Here is an 18,243-nt window from a genome sequence, read left to right on the forward strand (position 1 = left end):
AGCCTTAACCCACAAACAAACCAAGCACAGAAAGCTTGAGTGCCAGACTCCTAAGACAATAAAGTAATAACATTTCTTTTAAAAGTTCACAATATATTCCAGTTTATGATTGGTCATGAAGGAATTCTGTTCTGAAATGTACCAGTACTGAGAACTTTAAAAATTATTATCTCAATCCAAAGTAATTTAAGTTTTAAATCCCAATGAAAAGACTGAGAAGTACACCTAAAGGGAAAGTAATTTAATACTGCTCTTTAACCTTGCCTCCTTTCATTTATTGTTAGTAAGCTCCAAATAATTTAGTTAAGTGATGTAATCTGGAAGATCTAAATTATTCAATAAAATGCCTATAAATTACTATGAATTACACCTATTTTAACTTCATAGTCATAACAATAAATCTACACAGCCTACAAACAACCTACAGTGATCCTGCATGGTGTATGAATGACCTAACCTTTGAAAATTGATGGGTTTTTTTAAAATGACAGATTACCCCATACAGGTACATCTTTATTTTTCAGAACATAATAACAGCCATCAAAACTTTCAGACTGCAGCTTAACTAAACACTTACAGCCAGGGGCTTTACAAGAGACAGGATTGCAGGCACTTTTGGAAATGTTGTATTTCACCTCTCCCCAGCTCCAAGGAGGCTGAGCTGGAGCATGCCATGTTCCACTAGCTTTGGAACATCTCCAAGCATGGGCACTCCATAGTCTCTGTGCAGCCTGTTCCAGCATCTGACCAACTTCACAATGAAAGGGGTTTTTTGCCCTATGTTTAAATGGAACTTCTTGTATTTCAGGTTGGATTTGATACTTTTCACCATGAGAAGAGCCTGTTTGCTGGCAAACTCTTCAGCAGGTGACACAAAACATGCATGGAAGTCACTAAGAGTGCATGTCAGCAGCACCGTGCCTGTATTATGAAGAACAAAATCAGTGTTGTATTGTGATGCCTGTATTAAGGAAATCTGGAGGAAATTCTTCATCCCCTATTTTTATCTTCTTCTGCAGAAGATGAACTACAGGAGAAAATATATTCACCATGGGAGACATTAGTTACTCCATCCTCACAGTATGTCGTGCTGCTGGAAGACAGCTTAAGATCTTTCCCTATGCTGCACAGGGGAGCACACATTTCCTCCTCGTTGCTTACAATGCCATGAAGTAAAATAATCCTTGCTCAAGGCTGAAGTCGTGCCTAGTGATGCACGTGGAATTTCCTCTCAAAATGCTTTGTGTCTCAGAACAATTCATTACAGCTCTAAAGAAGAAGACCTTCCATTAATAAATCATCACGGCAGCCACATGTGTGAATAAATTTACTAACTGGAACACTCTTGTGGCAACACATATTCCTGTCAGCTCTGCCCTCTCCTGATCGTAACTGGAAAAGCAGCACATTACACACCTGATTAGCAAAGCTAAGTGCCCTTAAAGGCTCATCTAAAGACATTTCACATGTGACACTGTCTCTAGGTTGCAAAGACATTCAAATATCATTATAGATATCTATCCACATGACCATGGTATATACCACACCTATTAAAAACAGGTGTTAAATATCAATTCAGCTTCCTAAGAAAGGCAGATGTTGATCGATACAGAGAGTACCAACCAAAAAAAGTAAGAAAGAAGAGCCAAGTGGAGAAAAGCAGCAGACAGGAGCTAGCAGTGTGAGCCACTGCCAGGGTACGTACGAGAGCAGGTGCACAGCATCGGCGTGCTGCTTGACGAAGTGCTGCCGGTACTTGGAGAAGTCGTGCAGCATCTGCAGGGGGTCGGGCTGAATGTTAATGCGGTCCCTGTCCGTCCACGTCTCCACAGCCACCAGCACCACCCTGGTGTTCAGCTGCTCCTTGTATATCTGAGGGCAGAGACAGGACAGGCACAGGAGTAGAACACTGGGTCAAACATGCACACTTAGCCAGTAAGAGTAAAGCGGAAGGACAAGAGGGATAAAGCAGGAGGAAAACATGGGGAAACAGTTAGCTGGCAATGCCTTGCATTTCCTAAAAGCTGATATGCTGATCCACTTAAATTTTATATTTTAGAAGGAAAAAGAAACCAACCCTTGTTGCTCTTTTTTTTTTTTTTTTGAGCAACTCCATTGTCTTTAAAATTCTCATGGTAAATAATTTTGCCCCTGAGTTTTGCAGAAAAACTGCAAAAAATCAGCAAGGAAGAAATGTAAAGGTACAGTGGGTGATCTCCAAGAAGAAAACTATCTCCAAGAGTAGCCAAAAACAATTAAAAGTTTTAATTGCAACTTTTAAAGTTGCAATTAAATAATGTCTCAGTTTTCCAATAAATCCAAATTTTAATTAATGCTTGATTTCCATTTATATAGTATGATCACTTAATTCTCACATTGCATGAATGGAATTAAGGAAAAATATTTATTTTTCTATAAATGTTAATGTTACTGTAGCAATAGACAAGGAAACAACAATCAGGCATTAATAATAACAAAAGAGTTTTAAAATATGCATTTTAACATTGTGCTTGATACTGACACAAAACTACTGCTGTCTTTGGGTTCAGTTCAAAAAATGCCAAATTTTAATAACTACGGTTATGCAGAACTTGTAGGTATAATATAATAATACAAAATAATACATAATACAAAAGATGTATTCCTTATCTGCCCTGACCAGAAACCCAGTTTTGTATCAGGGCAGAGTTATCCTTATGAAAAAGTCAATGTATAATATTCAGCTTAGAAAAAAAAAAAAAAAAAAGAAATAAAACTGAGAGATAGGAACCAGCTAAGCCCAGTTTTGTCCAAGACCTTGGAAGGAAAAGAGTATTAGCGTGCTTGAATCTCAGGGAGAGATGTTTCAGGCTGAGAACATACACAGAAAATGGTTTACAACATGAGCAAACCCAATGAAATTAAACTGCCTGGAATGACATAGGGGTGAATCAATAAAGACTTTATTTCTGTTTGCCTGGAGGAAAACTCTATTTCCTGAAGGAAACAGCAACAAAAAAAAAATGGAAGAGGGGGCAGAGAACCTGAAAACCTCTGAAAGCCGTTATCCTATTGCCAGCAATAAATCAGTAAGAAATACAGCCCACACCCTATGGACACAAGGGACTAACAAGGCAGAAAATCCTGCTCTTTTTCATGCTTTATTTAAAGAAAACACCCAATAAGATGTCATTTTGTAAGATCTCTATGAAGGGACTGAATTCTACACAAGAATGAAGCCTGTGTTTCTGCATACACACAGACAAAAATGGAAAAACCAGACATAATAGAGAAAGAAAAGGTGGATTAAATAACTTTTGTTAAAATGAAGAAAAAACAGAAAGGAATAATTATCAGATGAGGAAAAAATAAAGATGTCACCTTTTCTTTGGGTATGCCCAATATATATTCCAGAAATATTACAATTATTTACATTTTATATGCTCTAATAATTTTTCAGATCATTACAGAAAAAATATTCCAAAACACTTCTGGTATTTCATGTATTATAAATGTATTCACCTAAATTTTGAATATACATCCAGTACACTTGATATGTAAGAACAAATACTGCACTGTTTCCTCCAAGTCAAACTGTTGACAATGTTTTGGACTGAATCATATCACACAGTTCCACAGGTATCAATAATGTCACATGGAAAAGGGACTCAGTCAGCATTTGGCACCCTCTGTATTCCTCCCTACTAGAAAATCTACCTGCTTTCACTACATATAGAGCTCTTAAACATGTGTGCTCATTATATATGTAGCAAAAAGAGGAATAAAACCCTCCCAAATTAATTTTACCACAAATATTACTTTTAGTTTATATGCTGTATGCAAAATTGTATTAAATTTAGCAGAGATACAAGTATGGTATTTGTGACAGTTCCACACATTTATAATGTAGTACAGTGGCATTTTGTTTGTTTTTAAGATATAAATAGAGATTTATAAAGCAGATTATTTTATTCACACTGGCTTTTTCTTCCAATAGATGTATGTATCCCTTGTGAGCTATACTTGCACTTTCAATCACTTGTAGTTAGATACAAATATAAATTTGATTAAATCTCATTCTTAATTGGTGACAGATAATGAAATCACCCCTGCCAAAGACAAACTCTGAGAGCTGCAAGCTTTAAGAAAAATGCCACAGATAATCTGATAGTTTCTTATACATTCACCCCAGGCTATTCTTCTGCAGAGGAACTAGAAGTGCACTTTAAAGTGTAATTGAAATTTGGTATCTGAAAATGATAGCATTTTTAACACAGTGCTAAAGTAGAAGCCAGTGAATCAGTTTTCAGAAGAAATATTGATACTTACAGCATCTACAAGGTTTACCACAGACTTTGCAAAATTGTTTGTGTATGCAGTTGAAGAACGGTGCCTTTTGAACTAAAAGAAGAGAAAGTAGAACACAGTGAGAATTTAAATATTTATTACTAATTCTTTATTTTTACAGCACAAAAGTAAAATTAATAATTCAAGAAAGAGTAATGGGAAAACTCAAAAAACCTTTCAGATCACAGCCTATACCTCATATTCAAGAATCCCTGGAAGATAAAGGGAGCTATGTATGTTATGTAGCCTTTCCCAACTGTAAAAGGAGCATTTAACCATAAGAAATACTATGTTTAGAATCAGAGTTCAAATGTTTGAGACAAAATTACAGGTAAACATGAACACAAACATGAGCTCAAAATTGAGAGGATGCTTTACCCATTAAAATTATTTAATCTGATGAGTTACATATCAGACTGTAGCAGCCACGTTCCATCACTTTAATTACAAGACATGAAGATGAAGCATTTACCACTTATCCTGTGCAAGCTCTTTGCAAAGGCCTTCTTTTCTACAACAGCACAATACTTTTGTGACACGGAGCAGTAGTTATAGGAAAAGGCAAAATGGAAGGGGGAGCACATGGTAAAAGTAAATACGTGTTTGAACATTAAAACAGTTAAGCTGAATATCTTAAATCCTAACTTCACATTTTTTTTAATAGACCTAGATGAGCTGTATTACAAGTTCTGCTTCACAATGTCTGTGCATGTCATTACAATGGTTTCATGTCTTTCCTCATCCTGCCTCAAAAGCCCCTTTGTTCCAAGTCAAATTTTTTAAAGATGCAGCTATGGTATCTGAACATGAATCCATTTGACTTTCAAGAAACTGTAAAACTATAAACCAAGATTATATTACACAGTATGATTTGCAGATAGGAAAAATAGGTCTTCAAAATTTCACAGAAAATGAACATGAAATTGCTTAGAACAGGGGAGAAAAGCCTTTATCAAAAAACTTGCTAATTTCAGCTACTGGCTAAAAGCAATAAGGTCTCATTGCCTCACAGTGTTCCATGAAACTGTCAGTTATTCTCTCTGTGAAACACAGTACTTCAAAAGAGGCCTTGGAAGAAGAAACTCTTCTGTGAGCAATTGAGTAGCTGCTCTCAGGTATGGTGCTAGTAGGTGCCCAGGATGCACACTGAGAGGAGCACTATACCATGGACTGCTCCCCAGAGAACAATGACAGTGGGGAAGGGGGAAAGGGTGACTTTAGCTTTTTGTTTTGAGCCAATCCCAAACCTTCCCAGAAGTGGAAAGGTAAAATAATATGCTTTGAAAAATGTTCTTGGTTTTCATGAAAGAATTAAAATGCTAAAATCAACAGTAATATACCACGTAATGTGGTTAAACACAGATTCTAAACGAAATTAACCTAAACCAGTAAAAAACACAACAACCTAATTTAATGTGTTGAGATATCTTTATTGCTAGAGGAAAGGAAATGCTGTGAAAATACACAGTATTAACCATTTAACACAATGATCAAGGAGGTTTAAGATACTTCTTCCAACAAAGACCTTTGCTGCAGGGGAAACATGCCCTCTCCTAGTAAGCAGAAAACCTTGAAAGTCTATTTAGCGAGTTCCTGGACAGGCAAGTTGTGACTCCTAACTGTGAACACTCTCTTAAGTATGTCCATTTTATTCTTTGAAAATAATTACTCTCTGTTTCTAAGTCACTGATGAGTATGAAGCAAAAAAATCTTGTGCTATAAGTTCTAGCAAATAAAGCTTTAGAGGAGACAACAGTGTCTGTAGTAAGTGTAGTGAGCACCTTCAAGCACATCTGCAGTACAAGAGGCCAGGGGAAAGAGACAGACACAGGAATATTTTCTCTTCATAAGGAACACCAAGCATAGACAAAATGGCCATAATTTCAGTTACTGTGTCCAATTGCTAAATAACCATCACCTGAATACTCCTAAGAGCAGTTTTCTACCAGGTGGCTTTACAAATGAAAACAGCTTAAGAAATTTCTGTCCTGCTTTTTCCACCCATTCAAATTCCCTCCACAGTGCTAAATTAACACAGATAAAATATAGGCTATGTTTGCCCAGACTACTTCTATGATTTATTAGACAGGTGAGGGGAGGGTACATTATCTGTCTATTCAGCATTGGAACAACTATGAATTACTGCATCCTGTTCTGATATCTTCAATTTCTTGTTCTTAAATATCATCCTTTAGTGTTGACAACAGAGCCCACAACTCCATAAGGCACTTGGAAACTTGCAGCAGGGTGAGAGACATGAAAAGCTCTTTACTTGCAAATAAAATAAGTGAAAACTATTGTATCAGCAAAATTTGATTTAAAAAAAAAACAAGAAGAAGTTGTGCTTACAACAAATATCACTTAGTCTAACTTTTTCCAGTCATCTCTCAAGACAAAAAGGGAAAAAAATTGGGCTTTCCTCCCCCCATGCATGTTGGGTTTTTTAATGACACTTTCTGAATCAAACAAACAACTTACCTTGCACTCCATTATCACCCCTGTTTATAAGTATGGAGTAGCCACAAAGAACAATCAGAGTTTTGTCTACATGTTTTGCTGCATTAAAATTTAAATTAGTAAAACTAAACTCAAAGTAACAAATTCTGACTTCTTTCTATATAACTTCAAAGATAGGATGTAATTTTAGAACATTTAGTGTGTTTCTTCTGGACAAAAATGTTTTGTTGTTTTACTTTGTTAGTGATGGGCATATTGATTTATCCATATGATACCAAAGTGTTCCACATTCATTTTGAATATATAATTGCCCCAGAAATTCTTAGGTAACATTAAGTTTCATTAGGTATTATGGCCTACAGTGTGTCTTACAGTACAAATGTTAATAGCTGTTGATAAATAAAATCCTGGGCCCAAAAATGGTAACAATTTATAGGCTGTACATCAGCCTACAAACCGTCACCAAAGGGAAGATTACCACTGAATTGATATACTTACCATTTTATGGTCATTTACTATCATGAGTTCCAGATATTTCATTTCTTCAAAGACACCACGAGACAACTGATGAATTAAAGAAATTCTTTGAGAAATCATGAAGATGTAGTTCTTTTCAAAAATAACTGCAGCTGATTTTTAATATATATACAAATAAAATATCTATTGTTTAGGGTATGTAAATCATAAACAACTGGGTGAGAAATGCAAGTAGGGTAAAGCATCATAGTTCCAGTAACTTAAACACTGGCTGAGAATCTGAGCCACATCACCAGGAAGTGCAGGGTGCACTCTTTTGGCTCCAGTGCAGACACCACCACTGCTTTCCTCCTCCTTACATTATGTACTATTCACCACAGATTTAATGAGGAAGGAAGTTACTAAAAAGATAAGCACCCTCAAAAATTGGTGTGGATTGTGCAACTCAGTGAATAAATTCAGAATAATCTCCTTTAATTAAATTATTCCCCTAACTGATACATATGCATGTGAAGATCATGAGGACTGCCCACTTAGGTTCTCCCAGTAACCCAGTTCTGGGTGTCGTCATTTGGATTTTTGATCTAATCATGCTACTTAATGAGCCAAGTGACAATAAAGTCAGATATCTATAAAGTAGCAAAAGTTCATTCAAAATTATTCTTTATTCTCAAGTAGACAAAAAATTAAAATTCTAAAGTAATTTCCACTACTAAATTTCGATTGAATTGATGCGTAACAATGTTGTGACTTCAGAAAGTTTATCACTTTTCTTCCAGATTTTCTATTTATGAAGAAAAGTCTTCTTTTCTCATTTGATAATAGCATTATGGGATAATATTAAGCTTCTGAAAATACTTATTTCCTAAATCCTATATTCTCTTGACATTAAAAAATATAGAAATTAGTGAGTTTGATATTATAAAATGGTCTTAAGTCAGGATCACACTTCTACTTACTGCTCTCTTTCTTCTCCTTCTCCTCAGCCACTGCAGCTCAGACAGAAAAGGCCATTCAGAACTAGAGTCAGTCTCTGTAAAAATTACAATTTAAGAAGTATTTACGTACACTGTCCAAACCAAAAGCAGATTAACATCACAAAAATTAGAAACACTCTTGCCATTCAAAAGCTCATTTTTAAAAAGATATAAGACATCAAAACTCAAGCAATTCAGAAATTTTAAAGCATGCAAGGAGAGGTGAAGAAATGATAACCTGGGCTTAGAATATATATACATTTTCTTCTATCTCATTGCCTCAGTAACATTAATATCACTGATTAAATTCAGTGATTTTCAGAGAAAAGCTAAATACAGGTCTGGGGATGAAAGTCTTACAGCTGCCTTTTGAAAAATCTATAACCCGTGGCAATAATTTTGAAACAAGACAGGTAAATATCTATTTTTCAAGATTTTCTAATTAATCAGCAATTTTATAAACACTCCTAGCCTAATACTCAATTTTTCCAAGTTATATATACAATTATTTCCAATATTTAAAAACTCATAAGCAAAAACATACCAAGGTCCCGCAACTGCTTGGAGGTTTGTGTTCCGTAAGTTCTTTGGATGATATGTGGCCTACTTTTACTTTCCTAAAAAGAAAAATATATGACATTTTCTTCTAATTAATACCATCAAGTGAAAAATGTGGCACTTCTTTCAGTATCTATAATTTTCCAGTCACTACAACGTGTTGGCTCAGCAGCATTAGTTATTTGTCACATACCATACATATACTGTCAAAAACAAACTAGAGAGAGACAAGCTTGAGAACCGTGGCACAGCATCTGCAATATATCCCACAGACCGAGCAGGATACAAACCTTGAGAATTCTCTGTCCCAATGTTGCAAAATCATTTCACTAAAAATCACTCAGAAGTTAGAAATATACCTAGTTTTACTACTGTCTGTGAGACTTTGGCAGCTGTATTAACAGCTGAAGTTTTAGAAATGGTTGTACACATAAAACATAAAATACAAAAAAGAAAAGCAAAATACTTGCATAAATGCAATCCTATATGCTGATCCAGCATAATCTTACATTTGAATATGCTGGATCACAATAATTTAAGCTACACAATGATCACTGACTTAAGACATACAAAGTTTAAGATACCCAGATGCAATTATCTATTTAAGTATGCTTTTTGTGGACTCATGGCAGGCCAAGAGCAATCCGATGCAGCTATTTAGAGAGGAATGTACAAATGAGTTTTAGAGATCCTTTTAATGAATTTATAAACACTTTACTTCAAGTACTAGAGCAAACTGATAAACACTTTTTGACAGTCCATAATCCTGTGCTATGGGAAACAGTTTTACTTGTCTGTTCACAGCATCTAAATGATCAACAGCAAGTAGGAAACAAAGGATTAAAGAAAAGCAGAAAAAATTGTAGGTAAATAATAATTACATAATTGCCACCTTAAACAAATTCAAATCAAGTGTTTTAAAATATTTTTAATTTCCATATGAATGCATGAAACATATCACTTATTGATTTATTTTAATACTTTTATTTGGTATTCCTTGAGCACTCTCCCAAACCAAATAAATTAGACAAAAATAAACTTACTGCAGTGTGGGTCAGATCCATTGGTTCTATCAAGTATAAATAAGTACTGTCTTCAAACATGCCACTAGAACATGGAGAAAAAGAAGTGATATTTAGGATTACAAGGCAATCAGTTTGACTCCATTATATGAATTTTGATAAGGCAAAATCAAACTTAGGGCTGAAAAACTGATCAATATTAAATATATGTTCATTACTGCCACCTGTAGCTAAAGCCAAGACTGGAGGATTATTAAGATATTTGGCACTTTTTAATGGACTAACAGTAATGTAGTGGCAATGCAATGATAAAATACCAAAAGGGGTAAAGACTTGACCTTGGAAAAAGGAAGTCCTACGACACACCCTGAGCATGCAAAATATAATCAACAGCTGAGCTGAACTTAGCAGGAACTAATGCTAATATCTTGCATTTTTTCCTTGTACAATCTAACAAAAAGATCGATTTTTCTACGATAGAATCATATATGAATACTGAGCATGCAAACTGCTGAAATATAATTATTTTTTATCCTTTACCATAATGAGTCATCAGGGGAAATATTTACCTGCACTTATTGTATTCAAAGGTTTCATGAGACAGCATCAAAACACTAATTCCAATGATAATAAGAAAAATTTAAAAACATTAAAAAATCTTTGAGCCTGTAGTGCTTCAGTTCTTTCTATATTAAGAGACAATATTAAAGGATAATAATTAGTTATAGCCTTGTTTAAAAAATGAGAACATGCACTTACTGAAGTCCATTACAAGTTGAAAGAGCAACTTTGGAATCCTTCACACCTCTGATATTTCCATGGTAGTAACAATGCTCTCCCCCCTAATAATTTTTAAAAACAAAAAAACAAACACACATACAAAATTATCCTGATTTAATGTGTGTTGCATAAAACCAATGCCAAAAAAATCTCACAGTAACAATACACATTAACCTCATTTATTTACTTGTCTTTACCATCTATCAGCAGTAAGCTCAGTAAATTAAAAAGTATTCTCAAAAAATTTTATTAAAAACCCTGAAGTGTAGTTGTCTCTCAGCCATTGCTTGAAAAACCTACTATTCATCATAAAAATACTTTTAATTCTTGCGTCATATCATCTGAACTCCAACATGCATATTAAACCCATTCTTTATGTAATGATTATAATGCAAGACAGTAAAAAACATGTAAATGCTCTTGGTCTATGACAGCACTACTTCCATTGTGCATCTTAATTAATGAGTTATCAGATTCTGATTTAAATTCCTTACAGGTTATTGGATATAATTAAATCAAAGTACTTTACAGAAAGTAATCATTCTGTGTTTACTCTTCCATCATTGAGAATACATAAAACATGCTTTTTAACAGCTAAATTTGATTTCTTTTCTTTAAAGATGATCACCTGAGTAAAGAAATTGTTGTTTGTTCTTCAGTCATCTTTGTAATTAACTACCTCTTTCATGAAAATACAGTACCTTTCATTGAGATCTCACTTCTCTAGATCCACATCAGGAAACAAAACAACCTTTTACCTGGGCATAAAAAGTATTACAAGATACTGCAAAGGACCAGAACACAGTCCTTATTTGACCTCCTACACAAATTGTGAGGGGTTCTGGGATCTTTTTATTATCTCTAATGAAGCCTTTTACACATTAACATGACCTCAGGAGCTCTATTATCACTTCCAAATGCAGCAATTCAGAAAACATCCCCTAGGAAGTTTGGATCAAGTTACTGCAGCATGCAAAGGTAGCCCATTTGCTGAGTCTGAAGTTCTAATACAATTTTCCAGTGAGATTCATGATTCAGCAACCGCAGTGCTCAATGCTAGTGCTGCAGCTGACAATTGCATGAGCTAGTCTAAATGCCAGAGGGAATTGTTTTCTTGCATCATTTAGCATTTTGGCCTATTCTGCACAATACTGAGTCTTAATGGAACATCTTTGTATGTAACATGAAACTGCTTTTCTTCTTCATGGAAGAAAACAAAAGCATATCTCAGTAATTACACTGCAATGGAGTTGTTTAATTCTGCCCTAATCAGCCATTTATAATTTTGAGATTCTCTACAGAAAGGGCAAAATAATAAACCAGACACCTAATACTTGGACAACACAGTCTGGACTTTCTGAAGACATGAACACAACCAGAATGCTTGCTTCCCTCTACTCTAAATACAGATATCATTCATACATAATAAGATTGCAAAAAATATTTTGGCATTTCTACCAAATACAAAGAAAATAATTGCCTGCAAATGTAGTTTATAACCTTCCTAGGAACCTTCCAGTCCTCATTTTGTTACTACAAACAAACAAAAAGACTGGTCTGGTTCCCTAAGGGCTGAACTACCTTGCAGAACTTCAATCTGGCTTTGGATCAATAGCCTATGGCACTGAATTCAATTTGGGAGCCAGTCTGACAACAAAATTAATTAGATGTCTAGCAATATGCTGGTTTTGTAATAACTCCAGAGGTTAAGGTTTCAGTTAAATCTTTCATTTTCTGTTTCATGACTGTACAATCCTTGCAAACAAAAGTCACCAGAAGACTTTTAGGTTTGTTTAAATGTCTTACATTACCATTATTTTTTCTCCTTGCACTTTGTGCTAAGGACACATAAATAGTTAATGAAGACTAATCTGGTGGTGACTTCAACCCCTCCACCTGCTATATTTTACATTATGTAATTGTCCTGGCAGTAATGGATCATCTTCACTACTACAAATGCCTACTCCTCACCCCAAAACACAGCTTTTCTTTTTTGTACAATTCCTCTTGGATCACTGAGATATCCGTACACTGAGATCACGTTACCTTCTATGTGTGGAAAAACACTTCTGAAGTTTATAAGTCTTGCAAAACATTTTTTCTCCCTCTTTTTTTTTAACATTTTATTGGCATTGTTCCCTCAGAATGACAATTTAAGAACACAATACCTTTGAAAATTTTGGTTTTCCATCTTCATAGTGGATCTCCACATAGTTGGAAGATAACAAATCACTGTCAAAGAAAGGATAAATAAAGATGAGAAAAATCTGAGTACTCTTTCTATTGCTATGGGTAGGTTTGAGGGGTTTTGTTAACATTTTCAAAGCATTTTTATTTTGCTTGTACATTAGTTAAAAAAAAAATAATTTAAGCAGTTTATATTTGGTAAATGGTTTGAAGGTACACTGGAAGTGAGAGTGTGGTATAGAAGGGGGAATTTCATTCTGCAATCTAATCCCCTGTATTTTAGCTTTACAATTAGATTACCAGCCTTCTAAATATGCAAAAAATACCCCTTGGCTTTAGAACGTTCCTTGCTGACAGTATATGTATTTCAGTTCATCACAATTTTCAAATAGCTTTTCCATTCTATCTTAAAGAGTAAATAGAATGTATGTAAGGCTGAACAAATAAATACACCATTCTTATGAAGACAGGAGTGTATAATCACTTTCACAAGCTGCAAATACTCAGTTTTTTTCCAAAAGCAATAATGTTCCTTAAAAGAAAACATGCAATGCAGAACCCAAAACACACTCCATAATACCCTTTTTCTTACTTTCACTTTTAATTTTCAGACACCTTTCTCATTCTTATTTCCTTTCTAACTCTGGCAAGAAAATTTCAGAAGCATACTAATTTTCCATAATGTGTAATTTACAGTTTTGTTGGTTTATTTGAACTCACCTTAGCCAGCCTGCACATGTCCTGTAATAACCTCAGTGCCCCATTCACATCTCACCCTGTTACAATCAGGGTTGCAGCATAATGCCCAGGGAGAGCAAAGCAATTAAAGACATTGACTGGCCCACCAAATATGCAAGATAAGCATTTTACTTAATGTGATCCAGAATTCTTAGCATTTTTGAAGTCTCTAATGTACACTTGCAACTAAAAAAAAGAATTTAAAAAATCATTAAAAGGTCTGATACTGGTACATATATCAAAACAAAAATATCATTGCTACAAATAAAAACCACCATTATGGAAGTCTGGTGTGGCAAAATAGCTCTGATGGGAATTCATGACTAAAAACAACCTATGATAATGGGTATCTCAAACTCAGATTAGGCTATTAGCAATCCTGATAACACTTTAACTCTGGGACTCCTGGCTCCTCAAATCAATTCTTCATGCCATATTTATCAGGCATTACACTCATTAGAGAGCATCCTGCAGAAGTCAGTTACCATGGTTCTCTCAGAAGCTCTTCCTCATGACACTGACACAGCACACTCGGGGCCTGCAAAACCGAGGCTAATAGCCGTGAATAATTACTGAAGTCTAATAATTTCCCTTAAACATCACTGTGAAGGCATTATTAAAGTGATTTTTTTTAAGTGCATATTTAAAAATAAATTCAGTTGCATGAAATAATTTTAACTTTGTGTCATAGTAAGCTATAAGCTTTCTGCAGAAAATACAAATTCTGTATAAATAGTTTAAGTACTTGACTACAATGCAAATATTTATTTCTTCAACATGGCAAGATTGAAGCTTGTAAAAAGGCATACATATACAAAGCAATTAGAGTGTTGATAATGTCCTTTTACTTTTTGCATTTTTCTTACTTGTTATGAAGCATGAAGACTACTGTTCCCAGTAGGGGATGGTACAGACAAGGCTACAGGTAACTGACATAAGCAAGAAAACTGAAAACTGTAATTAGAATACAAGTATTTAAAAAATTACTGAGAATTATTAAACACTGTGTTAACATGATAGGGCCCTGACCAGATTCCAATTTTTACAGACATTTCTGCTTTAATTCATGAAGACCATTTGGTTTCTTCAAATTCCTGGATCAGCACTTATCTACCTGTTGCCAAATCAAGCTCACAGTTTCACACCTTCTTTTTTTGCTCTCTTTTAGTATGACTCTTATATGACTGATCTCAGAACTTCTTTCTATGCTAGCTAGTGCTTTTTGCATCTCATAGGACTTGCAGTAAGTGGTATCCCCTTTGTGTACTGACTCCCAACTAACTACAGTTTAATTACAGCATTTCTCTTAGATTTATCTTATTTTGTGTGACACAAGAGCTGCTCAAAACTTTAGTCTACCCTTTGCAGCACCTTTCCAGAGTTTAGTATTCTTTTCTTGGATTTTGGTTGAGCTTCTTTTGTAACATAGTTGGTTCCTCATCTGCCAACCTTTTCCATTCTTTAGCCTCTCATTAGTTCCAACTGCCAAAGAATTCCCAGTTGGGTTTTGCCCTAAACCATGTCCCACATGATAGGATATCTAACATGGAGTACTTATGATGGAAAACTCCTGCATGTATATACACAAACACTACAAGGACAAAGCAGGGATGCAGGCAGTTTCCTAGCAGACAGTTTCCACACTTTTCTCATCTCTGCCTTTCCCACATGTATGGGGTCTGTGTGGCAAGGTTTTGGTAGTGGGGGAGCTGTGGGAGAGGCTCTCTGAGAAGCTGCTGGGAGCTTCCCCCATGTCCAACAGAGCTGGTGCCAGCCAGCCCCAAGATGGACCTTTGGCATCTGCAGGACACAAGGCACATCAGTGAAATTCTCCATGCTGAACAAATGCCCTCCACAGAAAATTAAGGCCACTGTTTATGAAATACTTCCCAAGTGCCATGCTATGAACAAAACTCGACTTTAATTTGTGAAGCACCCTTTTGGCAAATGTAACACAGTATCCATCACCTAGAAGGTGGAGCGGAAAATCTTTTATAAGACTTTTGATTTCACAAAATTGTTTCTCATGCAAGGCTGGACTGGAGTGTTTATCTCTAGTTTCTGGTCATTATTATGTTTTTAAGCTTGCCACACAACCACCAAGGTCATGCAAGGGCTTTTTTCTCTTAACATTTCCCTCAGGACAGCAAGAATTTTGAACATTGCATTATAAAATAACAGTCAGCTGATCCTTAAACTGTATGCCTCTCCCTTGGCAAGTACCAGATTTTTGTCAGGTACCTTGTATCACTTTGTCTCATTTCAACTATCTGCCTACACTAGCAAAACATCTTGCTTGCAAACATTGAGAAAGACAGGAAGGGTAAGGAAATTTGTTCTACATTTTGCTAAAACTCTGGGAATAACAACAGATGTAAAAATATACATAGAACTGCTACTGTAAATTTCCCCTACAAAACTTTTACCTGTTATTAACGCTGACAAACCTGACAAAAGACAAAGTATTAAAGGAAAAAAAAAATAGAATGCTTAACCAAAATAACTTTCAAACATTTTTTCCTACACAAAAGACATACGCAGAAGATCACTGTAATTTCACCAGGAGGTGTGATGGGGCCCTTTATGTAAGTGGCATCAAAAAGAAAGGCCTAGAATACATTGATTAAGAGCTCATGTAGAAGAACAATTGCCTGAGGAATGAGGCACAAAACTCATGCATAAAGTAGGGTTCTCCACAGCACAAAATAACTCTTCTTCCTTCATTGTCACTTACAGAATGCCTAAATTTACCTCTGAAAGACAAATCTGAGTTTTATGAAATACATTTGCATCTCATCTACACTGGACTGTGTTTTGCCACCTTTGATCCATTTTGAGCCATTCACATCTTGCTTAGGGCAGAAATGCATCCAGCACAGCAAATTTTACTTTCAGTATGACAAGCACCAGAAACAGTGCAAGCTTTAACTGAAATGAGTGTCAGTCATGATCACATCAGACAAAGTCTGTTTAGGTAGTGACACATTAGTATGATCCTGTGCAATGAACACACAAAGTTGCAACATACTGAATGAACTCATGACAAAATAACTTGTCTGCTGTGTCCTTTTCTACAGTTCCTTCCTGCCCTTGTTTATCTCAGATAATTGTTCTTATTGAGCTGTCTTGCTCCCTGACTCTTCTACCTGAGCTACACTGAGAAATGCAAGATAAGCAGCAAAGGGATCTGCCATTCCCTGTAGCTGCTGCCTTTGAAGGCACAGACCAGCTGTTAAAACAAGCAGCAGATGCTTTCTGAAGAACTCGCATCCACTTCCCTGGCATGTATTTCACTGCTGATGTTTTCATTAGCAGGAGAGCTGCAGAGTAAAAGTGGCTTACCTCAGCTGGCATCTAACTATCCTGATGAAGAGAATTGATTTGGGTTGGAAAAGGCTATGAAATTACCAAAAGGTATCATATACAAGTGAGCAAATTCCCTTCCAGCAACCTAGCAGACAGCCTGCAGAAAATCAGAGTTCAGCAAAAATTACCGTTCTTGCATACTTCTTAAATTACCTTTATACTAACCTACTACCAGGCAATACTTTATTAACTATTCTGAAATGTTTCAAGCTCAGTACCAGTGTCTGAGCAACCTAGTTTAGTTGAATTATTTAGCAGAACACCCATCAGATGTTTTTGTCCATTTGACAGATAGAGTTTAGTAGCACATAAAGACGGGAAAAACAAAAAAAACCAAAGAGACCTTGCTGCAGTATTGTTTTAAAACAATCAAGGCATGAGCATCTAATGCAATGCCCATCTACAGCCTTGTTTATATTAACAGTTTCAATTATATTCACAAACTTTGTTGAACTCACAGTTTTTAGGTGAATTTAATAAATTTCTATTGTTTATTTAAGGAATGTCATAAATACTCAAAGTTTCCCTCTGAAAAACTGTGACTAGCTTTCCCATTTTCATTTTAAAAAGAATTAAATTTTATTTTAAAAAAGAATTATAAAAAAACCCCAAGAATCAAGTAGTTTCTCAAATAATTCAGTTATTGCCCTCCTGTTTTTTAAATTAGGCTAACATTGTAACCTCCTCTGGGACCATTCTCCAGTTAATTCAGTCTTACAGAAACATACACCACAAATAAACACCAATTATAAGGTTTAAACAATTAGATAAACTTTTCTCTTACATTGGCTGCACTTCACAAAAGAAACTAACTTTCCACCACAGTCATATTTTAATATCTCAAATTGTTAAGTCATGCGGTCAAATGCAGTGGGGATGTGTTTTTTCAGTTCATGTCAAAGATGCCAAATATTTTTTCTATGATAACTTCATGGAAAAGAAATCCATTTTCCTGGAAACAGAGTCTTCCTGGAAAGATGGACCTCTATAGAGAAAAGAAGGAAAAGCTAAAAAATACAGACTGATTTTGGTGATTTCTTTTTCCTCCCCTTCCCCAAGAATCCTAAATTTTGAGGCAAGTCATCCATAGGAAGGGAGAGAAATTTTTGTCTTTGGGTTTCCCCTCTGTTTCTGTCCATATCAATTAACTAATTTCCTATTCTTGGGTGTGTCTCAGCCCCCACAGTCCCACTGGGTGAAGGTTCCAGCACAGCCCAGCCCCCTGTGCTGGAATTAGACTATGGCTCTAAACTTACAGAAAATACAGCCAACTTCCCTCCTCACTAAAAAAACAGCAAGTAGACATTTCTAATTCACTGCTTTTGGTAGTGCTACTCTTTAATGTGTTTTAGTAC

The 18,243-nt window shown here is 35.4% G+C and overlaps 2 protein-coding genes across 11 annotated transcripts in view; one reads left to right on the plus strand and one right to left on the minus strand.

Moving 5' to 3' along the window:
• DYTN (dystrotelin) overlaps positions 1–1,696 on the plus strand; it is a 75,524-nt gene extending 73,828 nt beyond the window's left edge. The window contains exon 16 of the mRNA XM_058028362.1: positions 809–1,696. The gene's annotated coding sequence lies outside the window, so the exon portion shown is untranslated. The remainder of the gene's footprint in view (positions 1–808) is intronic.
• The window catches only part of ADAM23 (ADAM metallopeptidase domain 23), a 65,839-nt gene that overhangs the window by 33,267 nt on the left and 14,329 nt on the right, over positions 1–18,243 (minus strand). For all 10 annotated transcript variants that reach the window (XR_009114685.1, XR_009114687.1, XR_009114686.1 and 7 more), the window contains exons 4-11: positions 12,766–12,829; positions 10,577–10,659; positions 9,839–9,902; positions 8,782–8,854; positions 8,220–8,293; positions 7,282–7,347; positions 4,309–4,380; positions 1,706–1,872 (exon numbers count right to left, since the gene is read on the minus strand). Coding sequence is in view for 7 of the 10 variants with exons in the window: in XM_058028356.1 (XP_057884339.1) it covers positions 1,706–1,872; positions 4,309–4,380; positions 7,282–7,347; positions 8,220–8,293; positions 8,782–8,854; positions 9,839–9,902; positions 10,577–10,659; positions 12,766–12,829 (663 nt within the window). In the remaining 3 variants the exon portion in view is untranslated. The remainder of the gene's footprint in view (positions 1–1,705; positions 1,873–4,308; positions 4,381–7,281; positions 7,348–8,219; positions 8,294–8,781; positions 8,855–9,838; positions 9,903–10,576; positions 10,660–12,765; positions 12,830–18,243) is intronic.

This window comes from Melospiza georgiana, chromosome 7, assembly GCF_028018845.1.
Source record: "Melospiza georgiana isolate bMelGeo1 chromosome 7, bMelGeo1.pri, whole genome shotgun sequence".
NCBI classification, from domain to species: Eukaryota; Metazoa; Chordata; class Aves; order Passeriformes; family Passerellidae; genus Melospiza; species Melospiza georgiana.